Genomic DNA, 27,956 nt, shown 5'->3' with positions numbered 1-27,956 from the left:
ATGAGGACAGTTAGAAAACTTGGATCTTGGGGTGCCTGGGTGGCTCATTTGGTTAAGGTGCCGACTCTTGATTTTGGCTCAGGTCATGATCTTAGTCAGGTTCTTGGGATCGAACCCCACATTGAGGTCTGCACTCATTCTGCTTGGGATTCTCTCTCTTCCTCTACCCCTTCCCCCACAAATTAAATTTAAAAATCTTAAAAAAAAAAAAAAAAAAAAAGAAGAAGAAGAAAAGTTGGATATAATCAATTGCTAAGACGCTGGTACCTATAAATCCCATAATTCCAACCTCTGAGGAAGGAACTCTAAGCTTCAGATGAGCTTTACAAATCCAAGCAGAGTTACTTGGCAACCAGGAAAATAAACAGTTTCAGGAGCAGCCTGCTGGAGATTGGAATCGCCAACATCTTCCTGACTGTGTCTCTTGGTACAAACTTCTGCTTTTATCTGCTTTAAACTACTTTTAAAAATCCAGGGAATGATTTAGAAGATATATAAATCATCACCCATGATAACTTTCTCAAATATAGGAATTCACGGGGTGGTAAAAATGGAAAAGACAGTGGCTCTCGGAGAGTCCTTGAGTCAAGCTTGTGTCTAAATCACATCTGCTAACATTTTGGGGTCACAGATGTACTTGAAATCCTTTTTAGCAGAATGTGCGTGTATACCTGTAGACAATTCTGCGTTTGGTTTTACTGATGCCAAAGCCTCCTTACTGTTTATAAGCCCAGGTTTACGAACAGCTCATCTATGTAGGTGTTTTCAAGGTGTTGTGTTTGATTTGAGTGGGGGATAAATTTCTTAGAAGATATTCATGGGACTGAGTGCAGATTAGCAAGTGCACTCGAAGCGCTGTCTGTATGCCAGTTAACTGCGAGGGGCTAGGTTTTCTTCAAAGGGCTTATGCTTTTTTGTTTTTGTCATCAGTAGGATCCAAATCTAATACTTCATTGGGAAAGGATGTGGGCTCTTAAATGCTATAAATGTGAGTGCTGTGGGAGTGATTTTGTCAGCTGCAAGGCTCTGAAGTATCACTTTCGACAGAAGCATTTTGGAAAAGCTCCCTGTGAAAAATGTGGCCAAGAAGTCCTCAGGGAAAACCTGCAAGATCACAGTAAGGTACAAGTCGGGGAACGTAGGGGGAGACTTGGGGTTTTGCTCCACTTTTTCTAAAACACCTATGCTTTCTTTTTTTTTTTATTTTTTTTTAAGATTTTATTTATTTATTCAGAGAGAGAGAGAGAGAGGCAGAGACCCAGGCAGAGGGAGAAGCAGGCTCCATGCAGGGAGCCCGACACGGGACTCGATCCCTGGTCTCCAGGATCACACCCTGGGCTGAAGGCGGTGCTAAACCGCTGAGCCACCCAGGTGTCCCTTTTATTTGTTGTTTTTTTGTTTTTTGTTTTTTGTTTTACTCTCTTCGTGGAGATTTATTGACAAAAAACCAAAAACGAGGACAAACCTGCAGTCATAGGCCGGACGGTGGGATGCGGCTGCTGAGCTGTGTGTCTCAGTCCCTGCTCTGAAGGCTGCCCCTGGGGATGCTCAGCAGAGTTCACTGGGCACAAGTGTTGGATCCAGGGCAGCTGCTCTGGTTTAATCATTATTCCAAAATGCTTGTGAAGTGAGAGGATTCTCACAACCCTAGAACTTCTACTTCCATTGTAACCTTGGAGGTCGAGTACTGGACTTCCCCCCACCCCTTTCACAAATGAGGGAGCAGAGACCCAATGAGGTTAAATGATTTGCCCAAAGCCTCCAATAGTCAATGTCAGAAAAAGAGCCAAGATTTCCTTCTTCTGATTTTATAAAACAAAACCTAGTGCTTTAAAAAAAATTGTATCTCTTTTTCAGCACCGTGGTTCTCATGGTTCATTTATTCATCTACAGCGGGGTTCTACCCATATCAAAAGAACAAATATATAAAAGATAGTGAAAGGGAATAAAGGGGAAAGGAGGAAAAAATGAGTGGGAAATACCAGAAAGGGCGACAGAACATGAGAGACTCCTAACTCTGGGAAACGAACTAGGGGTGGTGGAAGGGGAGGTGGGTAGGGGGTGGGGGTGACTGGGTGACAGGCACTGAGGGGGGCACTTGATGGGATGAGCACTGGGTGTTATTCTATATGTCGGCAAATTGAACTCCAATAAAAAAAACTAAAAACTAAAAAATAAAATAATGTGTACAAACAAACAAGCAAAAAAAACATACCAGCACTAATAAAATAGGCAAATCAATACTGGAAAACAAAAACAAAAACAAAAACAAAAACAAAAACAAAAACAAAAAAAAAAACAAAACAACAACAACAAAAGAACAAATGGGCCCTGCTGTGCTTCGGAGACGTAGAATGAGAATCCCTCTGCTCCTGAATGGGAGCATTTAGTGAGAAGCCAAATGAAGACGAGGAGGTCTATCAAATAGCTCTTGTAATTCCTATGTTATGTTTCTTTTTCTCAGTCTGTATATGACAGGTCAGCCATGGAGAGACACAAGCTCAACTGGGAAAATCTAGAAGAAAGGAATATAAAGCATATGGCTACAGAGATATCAAAAACCTGCAGGATGTGTTCTAGGCACTTTGGAACAGTCTTTAGTCGGAAGAACCATGAAATACAAGAGCATCACTTCACAGCCAATAAAAGAGGTAAAAAAAAAAAAAAAAAAGACACCTGGCTCTTTCCCTCTGTGTATATTTACGTAACATAGAAACCATACTTTGGTTTTCCCTCAGTGCAAGGCTTCAAGGGGTGTTTCTAGGGACAGGAAATAGAGAAGGAAGGGGATGGAGATGGAGACTGCATGCTCTTGGGGTGGCAGGGCCGAGGAATAATTTTGCAAAGCCAAATTTGAGGAAGAAGCTGGGAAGTCAGGGTGTCATTCAAAGAGACAACACAGCAGGATTCTGTGGGCTTGCAGTCAAAAGTGAAAGTGTCAGGAATTCACGTGCGAGTCAGGTTAGGGTCCATCCATGTCAAAAATAACCACGAAACTAGGATCTTATACCTTTTGTTCTCATATTTGTGGTCTGACCTCTAAACTAACTGCTGCTCTATGACAGTCTTTATTAAAATAAAAATTTTTCCAGGAAATAATAATTGGTTCTGGATACAGGGATGTCACGGAAAAGTAATTATTTGTTGATGAACTTTCCCAAAAGACAGTAGTATACAAATTGGATGTTATGTTTCAAGCAAACGAATCAGAGTGTCAAAAAAAAAAAAAAAAAAAAAAACCCAAACCACAACACATCACAAGAATCTATCAACTTGGCTTAATTGATAAACAGGGGCCATGTATTCCTTGAGCATTGATATAAAATTTCTTTAAAAAAAAAAAAAAAATAAATAAATAAATAAATAAATAAAATAAAATAAAATAAAATAAAATAAAATAAAATTTCTTGTTACTGATTAGTTCTGAGTATGTTCTGATTTCTGTTATGATTTCTTCTGTGAGCCATGCTTTATTTAAAGAATGTATTTCTTAAAATTTCTTAAAGCATGGTATATTTTTAGGTATTTTTATTACCGACTTCTCATTTAATCGCACGGTGCCAGAGAACGTAATCCGTGGGATATTAGTTCTCTGATATGAGCTGAGTTTTATCTATAGCTGAGTATACATTCCATTCTTGTGAATGTTCTATATATGCTTGAAAGTTCGTTCCAAGAAAAAAAAAAAAATAAAGTTCGTTCCAAGAGAGAATTAGCGAATTCTTTAAGGCATTTGAGTTCTCCAGCCAGAGGCCAATCTAAAATTAATTTTCAGTGCTACTATGAATTGGTTGTATAAACCTGAATGAGGGCTACTTTGTGATTGCAGATACTGAAGGATTTTTTTTTCCCCTGGTCCATCCAATGCAGAAATGATGGAAGTTTCTTTGCTGTTGAAGCGGCTCCAGATATGCCACCCCAAATTATGCCACTTTGGTGTACTGATTATTTGGAGGTGAGGCAGTTGAGAAACAGTAAAAGCAAGAACACCCCGCTCTCCCTGCGTGAGAGCAAGCCAGCCAGGCTCCCGCTCTCCTGGCCTGGGATGAGGAGGGTAGCCTTTCTCCTTGGAGGCCTAGAGACGGCACATGAGTTGTTATAAACAAACCTTCATGACCTTTATCTTTCATTAGTTCCCCCTGTATGTTTCCTGGTCACCTTCCCACAGTCCATTGGCCTTCGAAGGCTCCAGCCCCCTTCCCTTTGTCGAAACACTTCTCCACCATTTATTGTCCTTTGCATAAGTGGTATACAAGCCCCCAGGTCTCACAGCTACTTTGAGTTTTCATTTCTTTTCTGTAAAGAAGCCTCTGCATATATATAAAAAAAAAAATGTTAACACCGGTAATATTTGTGTGCCTCTTCTGCTAATCTGTCTATCATCAGTTTGGTTCACATGCCCCTTTCACTGAACCTGGCAATTCAGTTACTTACTTCCTTCTCGTGGAGGATGTGGTCAGTCTCATCAGCTCTTCTGGCTCCAACCAAACACACAGCTATGACATCCCTGTTTTTTTTTTTATATATATACTTGTTTATTTATTCATGATAAACACAGAGAGAGAGAGAGAGAGAGAGAAACAGAGGGAGAAGCAGGCCCCATGCAGGGAGCCCGATGCGGGACTCAATCCTGGGTCTCCAGGATCATGCCCTGGGCCGAACGCAGGTGCTGAACCGCTGAGCCACCCAGGGATCCCCGATGTCCCTGTTTTGTTTTGTTTTTTAAATGTACTATCTCCTGATTTCTAGATGTTGGCTCAGTCTTTTCTTTTTGAAAGCACTGTGCAGGCCAAACCAAACACTCTGAGGCACAACACGGCCTTCAAGCTGACAGTTTCGCACCTTTTAATAGATGGTTTAATGTGGAGTTCTCTACCCTGGGATCATTCTGTTGAAACTTGTTAACATACCTGTTTTTCATTTCGGAACTTGAAACAATTTAGTAAATTGGAGCAAAGTTTTTTTTTCCTTCACATACGAATGTTGGAATATGTGTTTTCTGAGAAATTCAGCCATTTCTCTACAGGGACCAGGGGTTAAATGTCAGCTAATCTGCAGGGAGTGAAGTTTGCTCCCTGGCACCGAAGGTTCTCTGCTTGATGCCCTCCCCGCAGAGTCAGTCTCCCTGTTACCACAATGAGGTAGTCCTGGTGATTAACTAGACATAATTTGCATATAAAATTGGATTCTTGGGGATCCCTGGGTGGCTCAGCGGTTTAGAGCCTGCCTTTGGCCCAGGGCGTGATCCTGGAGTCCCGGGATCAAGTCCCACATCGGGCTCCCTGCATGGGGCCTGCTTCTCCCTCTGCCTGTGTCTCTGCCTCTCTCAGTGTCTCTGGTGAGTAAATAAATAAAATCTTTAAAAATATATTTTAAAATTGGATTCTTGCCTTAGACACACATCATTTCTGTGCAGTGTATGCCAAATACTGATCATGTCTCTATGCAGCCCAAATGTCTATAGGATTTTCCCCTCAGAATATGCTGGAGTGTAAGAGTCCTCAGGAGCTGCAGAGATTCGCAGATGAAAATATCCGCCCAGCCCCGGGTGCTCTGAGGGCCGCCTGCGTGGCCGAGGTCGGGGCCCTGCTCCAGCTGCTGCGGGCCTGCTTCCCGGTGCCCGCCTCCCGGGTGATCCAGGTGAGCTGAGCCCCGGCCCCCCCGCCGGACACACAGCCCAGGGACCGTCCCTCCCCCCGGAGCTAAGCGCATCAACCGGGCAAGGGCACATGCTCAAAGGCCAGCGTGCCTCCTGCGTGGGGTGACACGGCCTCCAGGGAGCCCTTGGAAATGCCAGGGTAGGCCTCAGGTTGGCGGGACAGGCACTCAGCCGTGGGACACCTGGAGCCCATTAAGATTGGCAGTTTTTGCCCAAGGGATGAAAGTGCCTTTACGTTGGCAGGGCCTAGGGATTGGCTCACACTTGACCGATATTTGTAAAAGCTTAAGGGAATTTCAGGCCAAGGGGTGAGCCTGTCCCCCAGGGCCCTGTTTCATGCCTGAGCAGTCCGCCTGTGGAAATAATTAGGTGCTGCGCTGATGGGCTCCCTGTCAACTTAAAGACCACGCGGTGTGTCCAGGAATGGTTGTCCACAAGAGCACAGGACATTCCTTGCAGAAAAATGGCCTGAACACAGGAAAGGAATCCAAGTAACAATGACGGTGTGGGTTCCCCCCATTATTATTATTTTTAACATTAATACCATCAGTGTATACTCTCTAATCAGTGTCTAGAGAAAAAATCCAGGGCAGGGATCCCTGGGTGGCTCAGCGGTTTAGCGCCTGCCTTTGGCCCAGGGCGTGATCCTGGAGTCCCAGGATCGAGTCCCACGTCAGGCTCCCTGCATGGAGCCTGCTTCTGCCTCTGCCTGTCTCTGCCTCTCTCTCTCTCTGTGTCTTTCATGAATAAATAAATGACATCTTAAAAAAAAAAATCCAGGGCAGTTCTGAGGGCATTTTATTCCAATAATTTTTCCACTCCTTCATTGAAAAATGCACACATCGGGGTGCCCGGCTGGCTCAGTGGGTGGAGCATGAGACTCTTAATCTCGGGGTCCTGAGTTGGACTCCATGTCAGATATGGACATTCCTTAAGAAAAATTTTTAATATTTTAAAAGATGCCCCCGGATGCACATATAATTGTTATAAAATCATCTTTAGGCCATAGGTTGGTGTTAAAGCAAAATTTATTAAAGGCCAAAAATGATCTTTTAATGTAACTCTCTAGCAAATAGGACTTATGAGTATGATTAAATTCCTCCTTAGGCTAGCTATGGGAAAGCCTGGACATGAAACTATGTATTTTCCTCTACAGATATAAGGTGCAGGCACAGAGCTGGAAACTGGGAGCCAGCAGTTCTAGTCCCATCCCGCATGACGGGCCGAAAACAAGGGCCAACGATCAAGTTGCAGAATTGTTGTGCCCTTCACTCTGCTCTTGGAGATCGACAGTGCGTGTACATTAGCGTATTGAGAGCTCTCAGGTTAAGGATGCTAAAAACTACATTTCTCATATTCCTTTGTCACTATGATTTCTGACGGGAAGTACGTTTCATAAATTAGTTGCTCTAGTGCGAACCGTGTTAAGAATGGAGTTAAGTTGGGGGGAGCCCACGGGGCCCGAGACACCCTCGTGTTAGCTAGTCCTTGTGACTAGCAGAAACAGAAGGACTTTGGAGCCAAGCTTTGGAATGGTTTCTAATGTCGCATGAAATTGCATTGTCCCTTCATGTGTCACCGTCTCCCTTTGACAGGTTGCTTTTACCCAAATCGCAGGTCACAGGTTTCTCTTACCAGTGAAGAGATTCCTTTGGGAACCTGCAGCCCAGAGTTTTCCTTGGGTGCTAAGGAAGGCAACAATGTAGTGTTAATTACTTTGAGTTTTGACTTTTATAAAATTACATTTAGCAGGAGATCTGAAGTAGATTCTTATTAATTCTACTTACAGAACACTTTAGTAAAATCATCCAAGATCTAATCAGAAACCCAGCAAACTAACGTCCACCAGAGCATCCATCGGTCCCTGATGGTTCTGACTGTCCCAGGCGGGGTTTGTGTTAGGGCAGTGGGCCTGGGACGCCTGCCCACGCGTGAGCTGCGGGCTGTGCGGTGGTGAATTTGATTCCTGCGCCAGTAGGTTCCTTCCAGTCCAGTGGCTTTCAAGAAGAGTCTGAGAACTTGTGGCTCTGAGTCTTAAGGATTTTCAGGCTTTTTCTGCAAATCATGCTTTCTTGTTCATAGCTGGACCTAAGTTCTCAGTAGACCGTGTGATAGATTGCTTTCTCCTTCTCCTGTCCTTTTCTTTTTTCAGGGTGAGGAGCATTAAACAGCACATAAAAGCTATTCCACAATGTTAAATTTTTTTAAGTTTTTTTTTAAAGACTTTATTTATTTATTCATGAGAGACACACAGAGAGAGGCAGAGACACAGGCAGAGGGAGAAACAGGCTCCATGCAGGGAGCCCGATGTGGGACTCGATCCTGGGACTCCAGGATCATGCCCTGGACCAAAGGCAGATGCTCAACCACTGAGCCACCCAGGTGTCCCCCACAATGTTAATTGACCGTATAATGCTACAACTTGAAATCTGTGCTTTCCTCAAGGTTAGTTGAGGTCTTACCCACGTTGTATCGTTCGTCTTCTACAGGGTGGTTCTTATGTAAAGGGGACCGATACCCAAGGACGCTCTGAGATCGACGTCGTGTTGCTCAGTGATGTGTTTGCCAATGTGAACCATTGCAAGAAACAACTGAGAGAAGGGTTGGACGCTCTGAGAGAAAACTTGAAGCAAACTTCACGTGGAAACAGGTTTGGGTGAAGGTGTTCCTGTGAATTCTTTTATTCCACAGGTGGAAAGTCAGCTAAGGGAAACTCTTAGCCTGGCACAAAAGGGCATTATTGGGTAATAATTACTTGTGTATGCTAACATTAAATTCTTGGGAGCAAACCTGGAGAGGTTGCCCCAGAGGCATTTTTTTTAAAGACTTCTAGCTAAACTTTCAATGAAAGTTCATGAATTTGAGATCCCATGATTTAAGGACTAATTATGTCTTCTCCAACGCACCTTTATTTAATTTCCATCCCCTTAGCTGAAATCTGACTCTGAGGAATGCAAACAGGAAGGGGTGGGCAAGGTGCCCCCAAGTACCAAGAGTCTTTGAGACACGTTTGTCTGATAAACATTCCCTTCAGCGATATCCCGGGGTCTCTTGCTGATGTGGCTTTGCTGACATTAAACACAATATGTCTTTGCTCCAAATGTTGAACTAATCAGGCCTGGTTTTTTGGTGTTTTTTTGGGTTTTTTTTTTTTTTGGTAAGTTTCAGAAAGAGAAAAAGAAATTAAAAAGCCTCGACATATTGTTATTTATTTTTCTATTTCATTTTTACATCTTCTGTTATTTTTTTCAGTCTAGTGAATTGTGGATGAAGAAAAATGCAAATATCTCTGTTGTAAAATGAAGAAAATATTTTTTTCCTGAGAAAAATAGACCAAGCTGTGTGCCACTAGAATTCAAAAATAAGATCAATGATTTAAAACAATGTCCCAGAACTGTTTCTTAATTTAAATAATTGATTCATTACCGAGCCCTTGCTTCAACTGAGTATAGAGAAGTAGCTTGAATGTGTCTTTTATTGAAAAATACTACCTTCAGGAATACCAAGCACCTACTAAATTGTGGCAGTTAGCAAAAGACGTCAGATGAATGGCATAATGGTGACTATAATGAAGTCCATTGGGTTGGAAAGGCAGAAAGGGAAATGATGGAGTTTCACATGCGATTACACTTAGGATGGAGAAAGACCACCTTTAAGACAAAAGAAAACAGAAAGGAGAAATGGGAGAATGTGTTTTTCATTTTACCCATTGCTTCTTCCAAGTTTTCCCCATTAAATTTGTAAACTATGGGGTACATTATACCATTGTTATTATTATTTATCAAAACAGAACGTTAATGTACTCTAAAGACACATTAAAAATAAGAGTTAGGCTATATCCTTTTCATGGTGACCTTATTTGGAATCAAAATATTTGTTTTTCATTGTTAGGTCTTTTTTCTCTACTCCTTGCCCACACAGCTTCAAAGAACCTTATGGACGCGCTCCCCCTAAAGCTTTTCCCCCTCCTCCATATCTCAGGTGCCCTTGGTCCTGGAAAAAAACAGTCCTGGAAGGTCTGTTTAGATTTCCAGAATGAGTTTTGAAGTAAAACCCATGAAAAAATAATAGCCCTGAAAACCTTGGTTCATTTGCTCTAATTGTTCCCAACTAAAAACAAGCGAACTCATTTTCTCATCTGTGTTCCTTCTGTTCTTTCAACTCATTAAATAGTTTAATTGAAATCCTTTAAAGTTGAACTGAATTCCCAGGTAACCACCATCTTTCCTTTGCACCTGTCAAGTGCCTGTTCATTTTCTCTTACCCCGAGTGGTTTTTCCAGGGATGGATTGTTTTAATTCAGCCTAGAATCTATTTTATCCCACGTTTTGTCTCTCAGAATGGTTCCCATGGCTGAAAAGGAGCATGTTTGCTAAGGGCTGAGTCTTAGAGGCAAGCCCAGGAGGGACTGTGAAGGCAGGGAAGGAGGCCCATTGTCCAGGGTGTTGTCCTGTGCTGACATCTGTACACAGCAGGCGCTTTGTCAGGCTTTCTTCTCCCCCACCCAGAGCAACCAAGACCATACCGCAATCCATGTGAAGGGAAAATTAAATTAAACGTGGAAAAGAAGCAGATATGTGGGTCTGACAGTTGGTTTTGACTCCCACCCACGGAGAGGGTAGGGTTTATTGTTTCAGTTGATGCCTGGTTTTCGGTGATATATTGTTTGTTGCTGTTATTTTAAAAGCTATTCAGTTCCTTTATTGTGAGAGATGGATGTGAGAAAAAAACTCTTTCTTTTCCTTTGAAACTCGTCCATGTCTTAACCTACCAGTAACAGCAACTGTTCTGTGTCAGTCATTTGCGAGGCCCTGCTGGTGAATGAAATCTCAGGAGACCTGGCCAATAAGCCCAAGGTACTGGAAATCATTTACACGCCAGAGGAACTGTGCTCCTCTCTTTACACATCAGTGTGTTTATTATTTAAAAACCACAGTGGGAAAACATACTCTCAGTTTTTAAAGGAGACAGTGCTGTAAAATGTGTCGTGCCTATAGTGGTTATGGTTATGACGGGGATTTCTCCCCATTATCTCTTATTGCTTTGATTTAGAGGTCTTGGAAACAAGGATCCCTGTTTCGTTTTATTATCCAGTCAGAGCATCTTCAGGCTCTCCTCTGGGAAATAGTCTTTTGGCACCACATGGCAGGACGTGGAGTTGTCCTGATAAGACGTGGACAAGCCAAGACATATTCGTGGACTGGGTTGGAAGAGTAGGAATGGCTAGTAATACCACCTGAGGGCTCGTGAACGGGCACTGCTAGGACTCATGCCTCGTTTCATCTAATAACGTTAGCAAGAATCCGTTGGGATACTCATTGGACAGTAAGGTGCCTGTAAAGTAGCACTGACATTCTCATTAACCTTGACCCATTCTAGAACACTGAACTCCTCGATGGATTTAATACTTCATTTAAGCTCTCTCGTATTCTCAAGAGTAAACTTGACATACGTCTGGCCATGTCTCCCATAGCCCTGTCTCTTGGCATTTCTAGTGATTTCTTAAGATTCAAGCCAGGACACTGTGCATACAAAATCCTAGAGGCTTCAGCTGATGTTCTTTTTCCAAAGAGGGTTTACGCTTTCTTTCTTCAACAATTGGCGAGAATAAGAGCTGATTACTCACGTCGCACCTCATATCCGTTAAAAAAAAAAAAAAAAAAAGTGTCTGGAGGCGAGAGCATCCTAGTTCTTAAGGATCCCCAGGTATTTCGAACATACTGGTACAGCCCTAGTATGTTCACCAGAGGGACTCCCCCTAGGCCTTGTCTCCTCAGCCCTTGAGGCTGAACCATAAACCATGTTGTTCACCCCGGAAAGACTGTCAACACTCCCATTCACATCTTCAAGACATCCTGCTTTGTTTCCTGAACCATACTTGTCTCAGACATCTTCAGAATTCAGCAGATGTTTTAAGGGAAAAGGTCATATTTCAGGTTCAGCTCTCCATCCTTCCCTTTTCATCAGGACTGTGGCCTCCAAGTCTCTTAACGTCGTGGCAGCCCCATGAGCTTGACAGAGTTTGGCTGGTTTCTTTAATACCAGCAGCTTCTCTTTGGCCACATGAAATCCGTGTCTTCAGCCTCTTGTCTGTTCCCCAGGTCAGTGTATGTCATATGTCCCCAGAAAGAAACCAACAGAATATCTATCCAACTCTCCGAGATCTGATGCCCCCACCCTCATGGGACCTCAGCTTCCCCAGCTTCATCAACTCCCTGGTGCCTCTCAAATATGCTTATGCATGGTTTTTAGAATCTAATTTTCTAGTTGTTCTTTTTTTTTTTTTTTAAGATTTTTATTTATTTATTTGAGAGAGAGATCAAGAGCACAAGCAGGGGGAGTGGCAGAGGGAGAGACAGACTCCTTGTTGAGCAGGGAGCCCAACGTGGGGTTCGATCCCAGGACCTGGGATCATGACCTAAGCCGAAGGCAGACACTTAACTGACTGAGCCACCCAGGTGCCCCTTTAGTTGTACTTAACGAGGCTCAGCCTCTTATAAATAACTCCTTTATACCAGGAAGTCGAAGTCTGATTTCTTTCAAACTATTTTGCTTAATCATATTCGTGATTAGCAATATCTTGTACTCCAATCCATATTCAGATAATAATTCATTTAACAATTACTTGTTAATCACCTACTATGTGTCAGATACTAGGGACAGGGCAGTGAACAAAGCATACACAGCTCCTGCCTTTGTTCAACTAACATCCCAGTGTGAGCGAAATAAGCAAAAAATATAATTCCAAGTGGTAACCAAATGCCATGAAGAAACATAAAGCAGGGTAAGGGGGCAGGGAACAGGAGGGAGCTCCTGTTTTAAAGGATGGGCAGGTAAGGCCAGATGGGGCAGTGGAGGCCTGAATAAAGCCAGGGCTGAATCCACGTGGGTTATCTTTGAGGAGCGTATTCTAGGTATAGGAGCAGCAATTGCGAAGACCCTGAGGAGGGAACATTTCTGGAATATTCAAGAAATAGCCAAGAGAGTAGCAGAGCTAGAGTAAGAGGAAGGATGGTTGAAAATCATCTTGTGTTTTCTTTTTTCTCTTTTATTTCTCATGCCACATCATGTTCCTTTTTTAAGGATCCTAATGGGAAAGAGAGCATCATTGTCTTTAAGATTTAATTTTTTATGTACGGAAGGTCTTCACAGTCATTCCTTTGAGATCATGGCCTGCTGTGACGTCCTGGGGCCTGCCCCCTCCACAGGTAGGATGTATTTGTTTTGTTCCACAGGAAGCCTTCAAATGGCTGCTTATTCAGGTTGTCTTTCAGGTTGTCTAATCCATGATGGGATTAGAGCCCTTAGACAGGGAACCAGACTGCCTATAGCAGAACTGGAACATGTAGTGTTTTTAGGAGCCACTTTTCTATAACACGTAAGCACCATGCATCTGTATGCTGCCAGTTTTTAATTTAAGAACTGTGATTGGGATCCCTGGGTGGCTCAGTGGTTGAGCACCTGTCTTTGGCCCAGGGTGTGATCCTGGAGACCCGGGATCGAGTCCTGCATCGGGCTCTCTGCATGGGGCCTGCTTCTCCTTCTGCCTGTGTCTCTGCCTCTCTCTCTGTCTCTGTCTCTCATGAATAAATAAATAAGATCTAAAAAAAAAAAAAAACTGTGATTAAGGACTAACTATTTGTCAGTATGATGGAGTAGAGAAAGAGTGCAAAAGAAGTATGGGCATGCCTGCAAGGAGCTGCTTCTTGTAGTGGGAATCCTTATTTGAGCCTAAGTAAAATTTGCACCAGGATTCAGCCACAATCTGGTGGACTCAGGAGGGTAAACGAGTCTCCCCCAGTGGGAAAGATGGATTAGAAACAGAACTTCGGTCCAACTTCAGATCAGTATTGAAGAGAGAGGACTCAGCACCAGTGGACTCAGCACCAATGGACCCATGCCTCTGTCTCTTAGAGAAAGATTTCAAAAAAATTTTTTTTGAGTGAACACCAGAAGAGCTGCATCCTGGCTGTCTGCTATGGCAGACGCAGCTTTGCAGCCTGAGTGGCGGAGTACAGCTCAGAGGTGATTGTGTGAGCAAGGAGGGCATCCAGAAGGCCTGAGCAGCTGAGAGGCACCCTCACTCGGACTTGTGAAGATGCAAGAACAAGCCCCCCTCCTCGATGCTCTAACTTTCCTGGTACTGGCAGAAACAGTTGTGACTTTGGCAGGCATGGCCACCCCTGATGGTACTGCTGGTTTTGGTAGGATCATCGATGCTTTTGGTAACAGCAGCCACAGAAGACACCAGACAGCACAAACGATGGCGGAGAAGATGGTAATGGCAAATAGCATGTGGTAAAGAGTCTGCAAGCACGTGTGAGAGAGTCGAAGGGGGCATCTTAGATAGGGGAGGAATTTGAGGGAACTCCCTAAAGAAATGTGAAATGAGAAGAACAGAGTCATAGAATGACATCGTTATGGCCGTTGTCGAGGTTGTTTTTATCCCTAAGGTGTTGTGGTATCTGGAATGAGATATGAAATATAAAATTTAGTCATACACATAAAAAGGGAGAACAGAGTATCTCCATTAGGCAAGAAGATGAAGGCCCTGTTATGGGCCCCTCTAAATTCACGTGTGGAAGGCCTAACCCCCAGTGTGACGGTATTATGAGGAGAGGCCTTGGGGAGGTAGTCAGCTTGAGATGAGGTCATGGGGCTAGGACCCCCATGATGGGATTAGAGCCCTTAGAAGAAGAGGAGACCCCAGAGCTTCCTCTCTGGGCCATGCAAGAAGGCTGCTAATTGCAAGCCAGGAAGAGACCTATCACCAGGAATCGAATCTACCAGCACCTTGATCTTGGACTTCTCAGCTTCTAGAACTGTGAGAGAATAAATTTCTATGTTTAAGCCAACTGGTCTGTGGTATTTTGTTATAGTAGCCCAAGCAGAGTCTCAGATGACTAAGTGATTTATGTAGATGTATATATATTCTCCAGAGAAATTGGGAGTTGAGTCTAGGGTTTTGCTTGACTAGAAACATTTATATATGTCTTCTTTTTGAGTCAATAGCTTGGAACTGAAAATGCCATTGCAGCTAGTGAGCCAACACGTGACCAGTGATCCGCTTATAGCTTAGTAGGACATCTTAAATATTTTCATTGATTTTTTCATTTATCTCATTCGACTATTATTTGTGGAATATCTACCATGTGCTCTTAGTTACTTACAATGAATTAGATGAGAGTTCAAGATTTTTGTTCTTCTGGAGCTCATATATTATAGAGAAGAGATTCATGAGCCAAGTAACTCTGAAACTTTCAAGCCTCAGTTTTTCATCTATAAAACAGAGATAGTTGCAAGAATTAGCAATGGTTTGAAGTCATGTGATAACATGCTTGGCACAATGAATATTAAAAAACAGATAACTCTATCTCCTTAAGTCTTTTTTTTTTTCTCCTTAAGTCTTGTATAGGCTCATGAAGCTCTCATATTTGTGCAAATGCTTTCTTTCGTATGTGTGCCTGCACAGACTTCAAAAGCACAATTGTTAGCCAACAGCAGCTCCTGGTAATTGTCTTGAGGATTTGAGGCTATATCAGTAGCTCTCGAGTGAAAATGTCTCCCAGAGGAGCCAAAGCATATTTTTACACTGGCTTCTGAGTCCCCTAAGTTCTTGAGCACAGCTGTGTGAAATGAATTGAAAAATCCTAGAATTATTATGTAGTCCTGCTTCTCTCCCCTGATGATGGGAAGTGGGTTTTACAGGACAACAACAATCCAGCAACTCAGACAAGTCCTAGGATTCCAAGGAATTTCTGTGGGCAACTAAATGTTGCTACTAATTGTCAGAGCGAGACTCAGATGATCAAAATCTTCACAGACGTCCTGAGGTTATTGCCGGCACATCTTGCATATGTGCTGGACAATTAACAGCATGACCCATGTGCCACAGAGCAGCCCAGGGCCATGAGATCTGATAAGACTGTGATTGACAACATTCCTGCTTCAGATATCGTTCACAGATCAGCACTACCAGTGTCACCTGGGAACTTGCTAGACATACAGAATCTTGGGCTCCATCCCAGACCTGCTAAATCAGAAACTTGGTTTCCAAAGATCCCCACATGATTCCTGTACTCATTAAAGTCTGAGGACCACTTGAATTAGCCACCAGTTAGGAAGCATTTGGGCTCAGGTCTAACCTGCAATAGAGGGCGATAGGGTGACAACAGATGACTTAACACTCCAGCCATGCTGACTTCGAGGAATCTACTTAACCTCTCTGACTCTATTTCCTCATTTGTAAGCTGGAGAGAATAATAGTTCCTGTATCTCAGAGATGTAAAAGAGTAAATGTGTTAATAATTATAAAGCACTTAGAAGAGTACCTGATTCAAAGCAAGGGAGCTAAGTCTTCCTGCTTTACAAGTGATGGTGATGATATGATGATGATAAAATGAAGCTTAATAAACTCGCCTAAATCACACAGAGTAGAAACAAAAATTCATAAGCCTCAAAAATGAGTTAGAGATCACTAACTTGGGTTCCTGCCAGTGAAGAACTTTGAGGGAGAGGAAATGTTGATATAGTAGTGGCTTTGAGTAGATAATCCCTGGGTCAGCCATGGCATCTTATCAGATAGAGTAGGTCACCAATACCTGACATGCCTATTGAGTACCAAAATTTGAGTTGAATTATTGTCTTTATCATCATAAATCGGAGTTTCTGTCCAAGTCTGATTGCTAAGAAAGGCAGAGAGCCTCCCAGTAAAACTGAAAGGTCTTTTTAATAGTTCAATAGACTGTTGCTGGGAAAGTTTAGGACTAAAAAAAAAAAAAAAAGTAAGTTTAGGACTAGAATAGATTTTTTATAATATGCCTTGGTAAGAGTACTTTCCATATATAACTCTATTTGTTTATATCTATCATAGAAATTCGATTTTACTTTCTAACCTGTTGATAATCAACCCACTATTATATCTCTGATTTGGCCCTCAACGGCTGGACCAGTATAAAAAGACTGTAGAGATATGCTTGAAATTAGGAATCCAGATCAAACTATATATAAGTGTTTAATTTTTTTGTAAAATGTATTTTATAAGTAAAATAAAGTTACTGGGCAGTTAACTTTACGAATTGTAGATTCAAAATTTGCCACGATTAACAAGTGTGTCATGGTGTGACAATTTAGTTGGGCAAAAGGATAGGTACTTATAAGGGCTGTCCAAAATAAATTCATATTAGAACTTATAATTGTGTTGAATTGGGAAAATTTAAATAGATTACGATGAAAGATACTAAATATTTATATTTCGTACAAATAGAATAAGCACAATCCGAGGTGATGTTTTAGGGGATTGTAGTATTAAGCCATGAATAATTATTTGAACAGTCTTGCCAACTTAGTCTAGTCTTCCTTCCTCATTAGTATATCACTAACTGAAGTGGATTATTTGTTTTAAATTTGATATAAATACATCTTTTAAATCATCTCTACCTTGATAAATATAATAAATTTCCTCCAGCATCCGGGTGGCAGGATCTCTTCTGCAAGAACGTATACGAATAGGAACAATTTAGATATTAACCAAGGGGGACTATGGAAGTTATTTCCAGAGATCCTGGTGATATTTAGTTTACATGGGGATGATATTTGCATAAGGTAATGAAATCTGCTTCTGGGAAATAAACTTCCTCCATGAATAGACAGAAAATCTGCCTCATTAGATTTTCTTGTACCAGAGTTTGCTCCATTCGAACTGCTCCAGCGTCATGATGTTTGAAGCTTTCTCTTTTAATTACTTGGGTAAACTGGAACAGCTTTCCTAAAAAGAAAACAACTGCTTTGTTTTAACTGACCAAGGTCTAATTGATCAGAGCTCCTTTGTATCAGGGGAACCAAGAAAAGAGAGGAGGGAGCAAAGTCTCACAACTGTCTTTGTTCCTTGGTTTTCACAGATTTGAGACTTCACCTTTACCGCCAACTGTACCTCTGTCACGACAGTGAAATGGCACAGCTGTGGGCCTTGGCCCTCTTGCCATACCAAGTGGATTTTGTCAAGGCATCTGTGATGAGGGTCAAGGAGCTCATTCGTTTAATGGTACACTGGTTCAGGACATCCTTTGCCAACTCCACGGAGGAAAACAAGTATGTAGCCAGCACACGGGCACCATGGGAGCTTCCTCGTTTCAGATCCTTTTCCTTCCTTTATATTTCTAGGCCCTACCTCTTTCCTTGGTAGGCACAGGAGAGGGAATATACGGGGAGAGAGAGAGAAAGCAATGTCCAGAATAGGAACATCTATATTACGTTATTCCAAAACAATATAATGGTTTGGTAGGAACCAGAGAACAGAAACAAACACATTCAGTGGCATAACCAGATGGATTGGCGCAAAGAACGAAGGCGCAGGGAAAAGCTCAGGGGAACTACTAGCATGTTTGAATGGGATGTTTACCGTTGGAGCTCCAGTTGTTCCTTCTGCCTGCGGCCAGTTCAGTCAGAGGCAGAGTTGTCTTTCAGAGAAGGGGGGATCCTCACAAGTTGATACGCCCGTGTTCTTGTATCTTTCCTTGCCTTTGGTAGGAACAAGCTCAAATTTAGGATGAAGGGATGGGAGGGAGACTCAGGGACTCGTTTGAGTATTTAACGATAAACTTTTGATAAAGAAGTAGAAATGAACTCTCCACTTGGCAGAAATAGCAGAGACAGGGATTTTACTATAAGATACTTATATATGGCACTTTCTACAAGGATTATGTCTTCTTTGTCTTTGTATAAAGTTGCTAATAATCCTGATTTGTTCATCTGAATCGCACACACTCTATACTCTGTATTTTTCTGTTTACCATTGAAATCATTAGTCACTTTGCAAAAACATATAGTACTTCGATATAATTACCTCCTGTATCTAAACATCTTTAAACATTCTATATGTTTTTTTCTTATTTGGTTGAGTAAAAATGTATTATTAAAAAATAGAACAGAAGAACAAAGAAATAAAGCTTCCTACCTAAGTAGATCCGTGGTTGGATAACAGGACTGGTTTTGAAATCTAACACTTTTTTTTTTTTTAATGGAGACCATTTATAGGTCTGCAAAAATAAACTTATCTATTAATATAGCAGAACAATAATTCTAAGACTTGAAAAGGTGGTATTGTGGGGAAATTGGACCACATATGTTATAATATGGTAATTGGTTTTCTATTTTGGGAAAGTAATCTGGTAATGTTGTATTAAACATTTATTATGTGTTAAGGATTTTAAAATATTCAAACCATTTGTCAAGGTAATTCCCTTATATGAAAAAGTGACAGTAAAAAGTAAAAAAAAAAAAGTTTATTTATTACTCAGTTACAAAAAAAGAGTTGAGGCCATTTATGACATTAAAAATATGTCATAAAGAAAGAGTACATAAAATATAAGTTTAAAAAAAGAATTGAGAAATACCTAGAGAACTAACCTTAAAGAAAATAAATCACATTTAAAAAAGGAATTTGTGTAAATATGTTCAGAATAGTGCTGCCTAAGGTAAGGAAAACTGGGAACAACAAAAATGCCCCTGAAGAGCAAATAAACTTGCACACACCAACCATGATGAAATACTATTCAAGGCAAATTTGGGAGAATTGTAATACCTGGAAGAGGTTAAATGAAACAATGTCAAATGGCTAAAATAGAACCCAGGATAGTGTGAACACGTATCAGAGATATGTAAGTACACATGTAAACATGCCGTAAAATGTCTTTCTCCCCCGTTAAATTTACTCTCATGAAATATGAAGAGCATCTCCTGCTTGAGTGGTTTTCAACCGTGGCTTGCTTTTGGCACATGGGAGTATCAGCTGGTTCAAGTGGAGATGGATTTGAGGTCTGGTGTTTGTTGTTGTCAACCCCTAAGGAAGTATTGCAAGAAATGAATTATTGATCAGTTGAAATCTAGCTTGCTGTCCCATTACCAGGATAAAATATTTCGTCTAATTTTAGTTTTTCCTATTTCCTTTACTGAAGTAAAAACAAATGACCAATAGTGATAGTAAGAAAATGTCTCCATTCTATTAGGGAAAAAACTGCTTGATTTTGCAACGTATCCTCAAAAGAGATTACTATGGCTAATGAATGCCAGGGTAACAAAAATACATATTTGGATAGCAACCAACATGAAATCCTGAAACTGTTTTTTCCTGTTTTTTCTTTCCTCCCATGAGTTTGTTTTTAACCCTCAGCTTTAGTTTTTATTTTATTTTTCCCTGATGTACATAAACTACAATTTAAAAAAATTAATGTAAGAAAAAAAATTTTTAATTAAAAAAATTAATTTAAAAATTAATGTAAAAAAATTCTAACAATGTTTAGGACATATTTTGCCAAATTTGTTTTTTTACATATGCTTGTTTTTTTTTAAAAAAATACAAAGGGTTTGCAGTTTGTGTATCACTATGAAAATTGTTTTTTCATTTAACCTGTATCTTTTTATATCTTAGAGATCTACTTTCTTTTAATGACTGCACAGCACAGATCACTGCTGTGGTTCAAATCAAACTACATATGCAATATTAGATATTCTGGTAGCTACATTAGAAAGGTAAGAAGTAATAGATGAAATTAATTTTAATAATATATTTAGCTCACTATACCCCAAATATTATCATTTCAACATACAATCAATATAAAAAGTAATAATGAGTATTTTCCTTTTTTTAAATCTAAGTCTTCAAAATCCAGTGTGTGGTCAAGTCAGGCTAGTCACATTTTCTACAGAAGGAATAGAAATGGAAAATGCTATTGAAAGGGATGGAACATATCAAATTCAAATAGAGTTTGACTGCATTAATTTACAAAAAAGACTGTATTAATTTATAGTCTCACCAATAGAGTATGTTTATTTTCTCACGAACTCACCAGTGTTGGATATTATACCTCTTTATATTTTGCCCATCTGATTGGTGGAAAAATTATTGTTTGATCAACAGTGAGATTGGAAATAGGATTTCTTCTTCTGTAAATTGCCTGTTGAGCTTAAATTTTTCTCGTAAGTGGATAAATCTGTCTTCATCCTCTGGGTTAAGGGAAGCAGACAGTCCTTCATTCTGTGTCTCTAGGTTCCGGAGACTTCCCTCATCCTACACAGTGGAGCTCCTCACCATTCACATCTGGGAACTGGCAGGAAAGCCCCTGCTCTTCAGCCTGGTGCAGGGAATGAGGGCAGTCCTCAAACTTCTGGTTCGATATGCAGAAATTGATGTTGTTTGGCACAGACACTACCATCCCAAGTTTCCCATTTTTGTAAAGGTGAACCAGAAACACACAAGGTAACTATTTATCTTTCCTATGCCCTGAAGATAGAAGAAGCACGTTTGCCATCAAAAAAGAAAATCCAGAGCAGAGATAGCTCTATTGTGATTCACTGTAAAATGAGAAGGCCTTAATTGGCACAAAACCAATTCCCTTTGATTACTTCTCACAGAACTTTAATTCTCAAGTGTGAATTATGAGGAATTTGAGTAGAATGAATCAAATGTGGATACACATGGCAAACGAAGAGAAAATTGAAGGCTGAAAGCAGGGAGGAAATGCCTCCCAAGGTAAAAGGTAAAGAGGAAAAATGAGAGGGAGTCAGAGTTTGGGGAACAGAAGCAAGATGCTGTTTTCTGATAGATATTAGCCCTCCGTGGACTTGCTTCCACCCTTCACAGAATCCTTTTCTGCACCAAGTTCCTTCTTGAACTCTGACATTCCCTTTTCTCACTATGCAACAAATCAAAACTGAGTTCAGACATGGATAGTTTTGTGTTTTGTTCTGTTTTATTTTAGGCCGTTCATTTTAGACCCTGCCAACCCTACTGTCAACGTGTGTGACACCTGCAATGCCTGGGACGAAGTTGCTCTGGTGGCAAGACATAGCCTACTGAAGCCTCTTTTCAGCAGAGTGAGGGCTGAGCCCCCTTGGCTTTTCACAAACAACTGGTAAACTGGATAAGGAGCTACTGTCCTTGGATTTCCATGAAGAAAATAAAAAGAATGCAAAACATATTCCCGGTTAGAGTGCTCTGGAGGAAAGGCAGTATGAGGGAAGCTTGTCTTAGCTCTAATTGACTACCTTAGTGACCCAGTCTTTAACAAACATATCGATGAGAGTCATCATTTAGGATAAACCAATCCACTTCAGCCTTTAGGAGAATTGGAGCCTCCTCTCCTTTCCTTTTTTTTTTTTTTTTTTTTTGGATTTATTTGCTTTGGTGGCCTTGTGGCCAAAACACATTTTAAAAAATCTAAGTAGCCACAGTGAATAAATAAATAAAATTCCCAGGTCCTTTCAGAGAAGATTAACTGAAAGGGTAAAATCACTCCCCTTTTTTTTAGTTTTAATTCATTATGGTTTCAGGTTGACTTTTCAACTCTCCGTGTGGTCTGGTATTTCACTGAGACTCCTGTGTTTTCAAAATTTCCCCATGAAAACCTGCTTGCACTAAGTACAGCCTATTCACTTCTAGACATAAACTAACAAATCACTACCTGGAAACATGGAAATATCTGGAAGAAACACCATGGGTTGCCTCAGAATAAACTGTTTCCAAAATCATTTTATGACTGCCTATGTCACAATGCATGGGTCAGAGTGGAGCCATTCTTAAGGGTTGCAAGGGGCTCAGTCATAAGGAGGGGCAAATAAAGTACCCAGGCTATGAACTGTCCAGCTTTGCCACAACTATTTTCATTTGGTGCTATCAACTGTTTTCTTTTCTATTAAGTAGCATTAGTAGCCACTGATAATGAAAGCCAGGGCCCACCAGAAATAGACCAGAGGAAATTTCCTGACTCACTTGCATGGCAACAATTCATCAGCATGGAAGATGTATGAAGTGTGACTGCAGATTAATGCGAGTGATTAGGCTTCTCCACATGACAAGAACGCTTACATATAAATGAGTATTGGCCCCTTCAGGCGAGTCCTCACAGAACTTGTATGCTTATTACAGTGATGTGATTGGTCTGGAAACACTTTTCGACTTCCCCTCAGGGGGGAATGTTCTTTTGAACATCCTTAATGGTGACAAAATTTGTCCTTTGAGGGTGCTTTTGACTTTTGGAAATGGTACAATGTATTCAGAGTGGGCATCTGTTATTTTTTTTGTCTACCCAGAATCCTTCTCCCCAATTCATGGTTGGAGAGACTGCATTTCTTCTATTCATTCTGCCTCTGAAGCCTCTCAAGGGAAATACTTTTTAAATGACCTGGGAAATGGTCATTTCTCCTCACTTTGGTAACTGAACCCATATTTCCCTCCTTCTCTACTAGGCCTATGTTGTTTAGGTGGGATGAATTGACCACAGGTTCTAGGGGGACAGATGTGTGACTCGGGAATGGCACAGGGATTGATCGAACTAAAACACCACTATAGTGCTCGGTTCTGGGATTTGGATGTGAACTGCTGGAAGAGAATTTCTTCTGCTGCTATGAGGGAAGTGTGAAACTGCTGGTCACTATCTTGCTGCTCCAAGGGGACAGCCTGCCTAAAAACAGGGCCAACATAAAAGGAAGCTGCTTTGAGAAATGAGGAATAATACACATAGATGCGCATATGTACACATCATTGTCACGAGAGAGACCAAGTCCTGGTTTGTGCTCCTGGATACAGATGTCCCTGGAGCAGAAACTCTTGTGTCACAAGCCAATAAATTCCCCTTTTGCCTAGTAGGTTTGATTTGGGTTTCTACCTTACAACCAAGTGAGTCCTTGACTAGTCCAGTAGGACAAAAACCAGGTCTGGTGAATGAATTAACTCATCATCAAGGAGTAAGGAAGGCACCAACCCACTGATAACAAATTCTACTCAAGAAACATTCACTCAGCACCTGCTAAATATTTGATCTAATAGTCCAGATGCTAAAATAAACTAGTCAGTTCAGGACGGCAAGGAGCTTTCAGCCAACAAAAGACACTGCTTTTCTTCTTCCTTTGTTCACATGGATTCAGAGGACCATTTCCAAAGACAAGTCCAAGACTGGAATGTCTTTGGCAAAGGCTATATTCTTGAGCATTGTCAGAGCTCGTTATTAGCTTCCTGAGGTAATTAATTTTTTAAGAGAACAAGTTATTTGATGTTATGAATTCTATCTTTTTCGAAATAGAGTCCTGTTTTGCTTCTGTGATCATACCTCCTGTAGAACACGAGAACACAGGAATTTCTATGCAGGAGAGCAAGGGCAGGATGATCAACACGTAACACATAAATTTATTTAATAGTTTGAAGGACTCCTGACTACTGTGAGACCTCACAGTGGAGTGGGAGGGGCAGTGAGTGGGGAAAATGTTAACTCTGTCACCAACCAGTTCTAGACTTACTTTTCTCAGCAGCATTTTTATCACTTGAAGAGGCTCTTCCTCATGTTGGTTTTTTGGGTCTTCTCTGAAGATAAAAAGTCCAGAATAATATTGTGTGATTTTGCTCTGAATGAATAGGGTCCGTTGTCTTGGGCTACAAGGTATGTGATCCACTCAGATAAAACCATAAGAAAATTTTTTGCAGGGCACTTTGGCCAGCAGCTCTTGCCATCCCCTCATGGGCTTCACGCTTTTACCTTCTCCTTGCCTCTCTGCCTCTCTTTGCATCTGCTCTCTGCACCCATTAGTGTCTCCTCTTTCTACTGAGCAGCTTTCTCTACTAACTCCTTGTTTCTTCTTCCTCCTCACTTCAGTTTGCACAGACCATAGAACATGGTCTCATGAACATGACTTCCAACTTCCCCTCCTAACTCAACCTGCAAATTCCTTTCATGTTTCTTAGTTCACATTCCTGAGAAGACAGACTGATCAGTCCAGTTTGGAGTTTTGAGCTAGATTACCCAGAATCACTGGCCAGTTATGGGGCAGCTGTGATCAGGATAGGGCAGTGTCGTGTGGAACCTAATGAGAACACCAAAGAAGCAGGAAACCATAGGAGTATGGGTGCATGGGACAGGCTCCGTGGCTACTGTGCTCAGTGTAGTCCTGCTTTTGGTGCCTGTGCCTTTCCTCACTTCTCTACACACTGAAAACAGTCTGCAGAGAAGCTTAGTAGCTGCCATTTTCAGGTCACACAAATATTCCTGTTTCTCTAGTGATACCAACTTAGAAATTTTCAGTTTGTAAGAAGGCAGGAAAAAGTTACCTTTTGTTCAGTACATCAGCAAGTAGAAGAAACCATGATCGGAAAAGCAGCAAGTTGGGACGCCTGGGTGGCTCAGTGGTTGAGCATCTGCCTTTGGCTCAGGTCGTGATCCCAGGGGTCTGGGACCGAGTCCTGCATTGGGCTCCCCAGAGGGAGCCTGCTTCTCCCTCCACCTATGTCTCTGCCTCTCTCTCTGTGTCTCTCATGAATAAATAAATAAAATCTTTTTTTTTAAAAAAAGGAAGAAGCAACAAGTGATGGCAGTGGGTAGGGTATTGGCAAGGTACTCTATGGGGGGCACAAAGAGAAAATAAAGAGCCTGGAGATCCAGTTTGTGAGTGCGAAATATGCCCCGGGGGAGTTATCAATACTATGCCTTAGACCCACAGCTGCCCTTGTTCTACTGTCCCCTGCCCACTCACAACCTAGAGGATGTATGAGGTCCCATAGATCAATGTTTGGGGATACCCTACTGCTTATATAGGCTCATTTGGGAAACTTGCCACCATTTATGACCTTGTTCTATAGAGAAATGCACCCTCAAGGTTGAACAACTGACTTAAAATGTATTTATGGTACGTAATTGTTGCTAAAATTGGGAACTGCTATAAATAGATAACAATCTTGGATTTTCACTTGCAAACCACTGGCAAGTCAACAGCTCTCAAGGAGTTTCTGCTTACCTTTCCCACAACCTACTTTGTTCCAAGGTACAATGTGCTACCAGGGTTTAGTCAGGTTTAAAGGAGCAACTTTAACCATGAGCTAAAAGATCTTTCCAAGGTCTCTAGTAAAGGGATTAGAAGTAATTCCAAATGTTAAGGCCAAAGTGATAAAAGGGTGGAAGCTACTCTTTTGGTAGAAAAAAGCCATATCTCTTTGCCCCTTCTGTTTTTTTCCAGCTTCCAAAAAGGGTAGAGAGGCAACATTCCCTTCTCTCCTTTATTCCTTTCTGCACTCTACCACAAGAGGTGGTTAGGTCCAAAGGGGCAGAGCTGTGCTGCCCACCAAAGGATGTGTTAGGTAGCTTCAGGCCAAAAGAGCTCAAATTTAAGTCTGATCAGAAACACCTGGTAAATCATCCAGACCTTCTCCTGTAATTTGGTCAGCAGGTCTAGGCTGTGGCCCAGGAACTTGTATTTTTAAATGAGTACCCCAGATGATTCTGGTATGGATATTTCATGTATCATGCTTGAGAAAGCAAGCCTGGACCCTGGGGCAGAATCTGTCTATACTGCTAAGATATAGCATACTTAGTGTAAGTATAAGTATATACTATACTGCTAAGTATATATCTATACTGCTAAGATATAGCATACTTAGTGTAAGTATACTTATAAGTACTTACACACACACATGAATGTGCTTGCCCTGCTTTAGCTCTGGGCTCTAGGAAAGCCTGTTGCTCAAGCAAAAGATTTTGGTCCCACCTAGCTCAACATATGAATTGGGGCCAAGACCAAGTGGAGTAATAGCTCCCACTGGTTAGGCCAAGGACCTAAGAGCCAGACCTTCCTGGGTCGAGCAGACATTCTCAAACCTTGTTGCACATTGAAATGACCCAAGGAGTTTTAAGAAATACTGATGCCTGGGCCCCATTTCCAGAGAGTTTGATTTCATTGGTCTGGATATAGTTTAGACATTTAGCATTTTTTTCAAGCTCTTTGGGTATTTCTAATGTGTAGCCAAAGTTGAGAACCACTGTGGTAGAGAAAATGATTTTCATGTTCCGAAGAGCCCTGGCTAAAAACAATATTCACTCTTTAACACCATAGATACCAAAGAAGAAAATATCTGCATTTCTGTAAGGCAAAACAAAAAAGTATCAACAATATATAAGTGATAATATCTTGAATAGTGTTTACTTGTAAATGTAGTCAAGGATAATGGAAATATTCTTCATCTGACTTCTTCAGTTCTTTGGAAAGAAAGAAAAGTATGGCATGATATAGCTCAGAATTCTCTAAAGCATTTCAGAGATAAAGTCAACTACATCAATACTGCTAGCTTCAAAAGTTTCTCCCCAAAGAAACAGGGAAGTATTAGATATTTATGCTTTCTTTCTCTTTTTTCCTGAGACATTAATGATCAGTTCAAAGTTGATGTAGGTACGGCATTTCAGGAATATCTGTGATTTCTTTCTTCTCCTTTTCTAGAGGTAACTAACTGAATGAGTTTAGCAGAAAATATATCAGTGGACTATAGCTTTTGAACCAAATTCTGATCATTAGAGGAACAATGACTTCATTAAATTGGTAATATTCTGATAGGTTCACACACATTTAGTGACCAGTTTGCTTTAAGTGGCTTTTTCATAACATTTTGGTACATTTGGATTTTGTGAAAATTAAACTATCTCTTGTTAAAATGCAGTACAATTCTGTATGTAAGGATGATGGCATTTAGACATTTATCTTAGAGATGGGCTACATGGGGCTAGTGTCTGAACTCGCTTGGATCCCTGCTGAAAAGTTTAAGAGACAGTAAGTCTGTGCTCAAAATTAAGAGTTCTAAACTGGAGGTTCTTGGACAGAGCAATCCATGTGCTTTGGAGAAGTCCACAAACTCTCTGAAACTGTGCAAATTTGAATGTATATACTTCACTCTATTTTCCTAGGAAAAGATCATGACTTTCATCAGATTCTCAAAAGAGTTATAACCACAAAAGTTTAGGACTCAGAGATCCATGTATTTAAATAGAAAATCCTCCACTCTAATCCTTTTCAACACGGTGTGTCTGTGTGGAGAACAAGATACAGAAAAGGAAAAATAATAATAATCTTCTTTACTTTTCAACCTGGCTTTTCTTGCGTCCAGAGTTATAAATGCTTAAGTGATGTACTGACAGCCCTTTTGTCTTAGCTGGCATTGATTTTGCTATTAATGAGCATCAAAGGGCCCAGCAACAGCAAAGATTCTGACTTTTGTTTCTTTTTCTGTAGGTTCCGTACCCTTCCAGAAAGAGTAGGCAGTTTGGGCCAGCTGGAAAAAACTGCCATGGGCCAAGGGAGAACTTCTGCTTTTAGTTTACACAATTGTGCACTTTTCTGATTGTAAGGTAGAGAATAAATTTAAGTATTTTCCCAGCTGATTCTGGTTCCTATATCTAATTAGATGGTGCCAGCCTGAAGTGGACATTGTCAAAGTCTGCAAATGCAGCAAAGATGTACCTACTTTAAACATACCTAGCATGGGAAATGA

General features: G+C 41.0%; 3 protein-coding genes across 3 annotated transcripts in view; 2 read left to right on the top strand and 1 right to left on the bottom strand.

Moving 5' to 3' along the window:
* Positions 1-1,073, top strand: part of LNPEP (leucyl and cystinyl aminopeptidase) — a 108,889-nt gene extending 107,816 nt beyond the window's left edge. The window contains exon 17 of the mRNA XM_077863575.1: positions 934-1,073. Coding sequence (XP_077719701.1) covers positions 934-946 — 13 coding nt within the window. The 3' untranslated portion in view covers positions 947-1,073. The remainder of the gene's footprint in view (positions 1-933) is intronic.
* Positions 964-27,844, top strand: LOC144292789 (2'-5'-oligoadenylate synthase 1-like). Its single transcript, XM_077863622.1, has 8 exons — positions 964-1,122; positions 2,465-2,651; positions 5,450-5,640; positions 8,149-8,309; positions 12,743-12,867; positions 17,560-17,749; positions 20,706-20,915; positions 21,418-27,844. Exons 1-8 carry the CDS (start codon positions 964-966, stop codon positions 21,572-21,574), a joined length of 1,380 nt encoding a protein of 459 aa, XP_077719748.1. The 3' UTR covers positions 21,575-27,844.
* The window catches only part of LIX1 (limb and CNS expressed 1), a 61,610-nt gene continuing 52,605 nt past the window's right edge, over positions 18,952-27,956 (bottom strand). The window contains exon 6 of the mRNA XM_077863652.1: positions 18,952-19,499. Coding sequence (XP_077719778.1) covers positions 19,374-19,499 — 126 coding nt within the window. The 3' untranslated portion in view covers positions 18,952-19,373. The remainder of the gene's footprint in view (positions 19,500-27,956) is intronic.

This window comes from Canis aureus, chromosome 2 (genome assembly GCF_053574225.1).
Source record: "Canis aureus isolate CA01 chromosome 2, VMU_Caureus_v.1.0, whole genome shotgun sequence".
In the NCBI taxonomy this organism is placed as follows: Eukaryota; Metazoa; Chordata; class Mammalia; order Carnivora; family Canidae; genus Canis; species Canis aureus.
The sequence above is the reverse complement of the archived record's forward strand: the minus strand, read 5'-3'. Positions and strand labels throughout refer to the sequence as shown.

What these genes read in the sequence shown, in the direction of transcription:
- LOC144292789 (XM_077863622.1), top strand. Translation starts at nt 964, where the DNA reads ATGTGGGCTCTTAAATGCTATAAATGTGAGTGCTGTGGGAGTGATTTT. An exon ending in CTTCACAGCCAATAAAAGAG is followed by an intron (nt 2,652 to 5,449) that starts GTAAAAAAAAAA and finishes GTCTCTATGCAG; the next exon opens with CCCAAATGTCTATAGGATTT. An exon ending in AACTCCACGGAGGAAAACAA is followed by an intron (nt 17,750 to 20,705) that starts GTATGTAGCCAG and finishes CTGTGTCTCTAG; the next exon opens with GTTCCGGAGACTTCCCTCAT.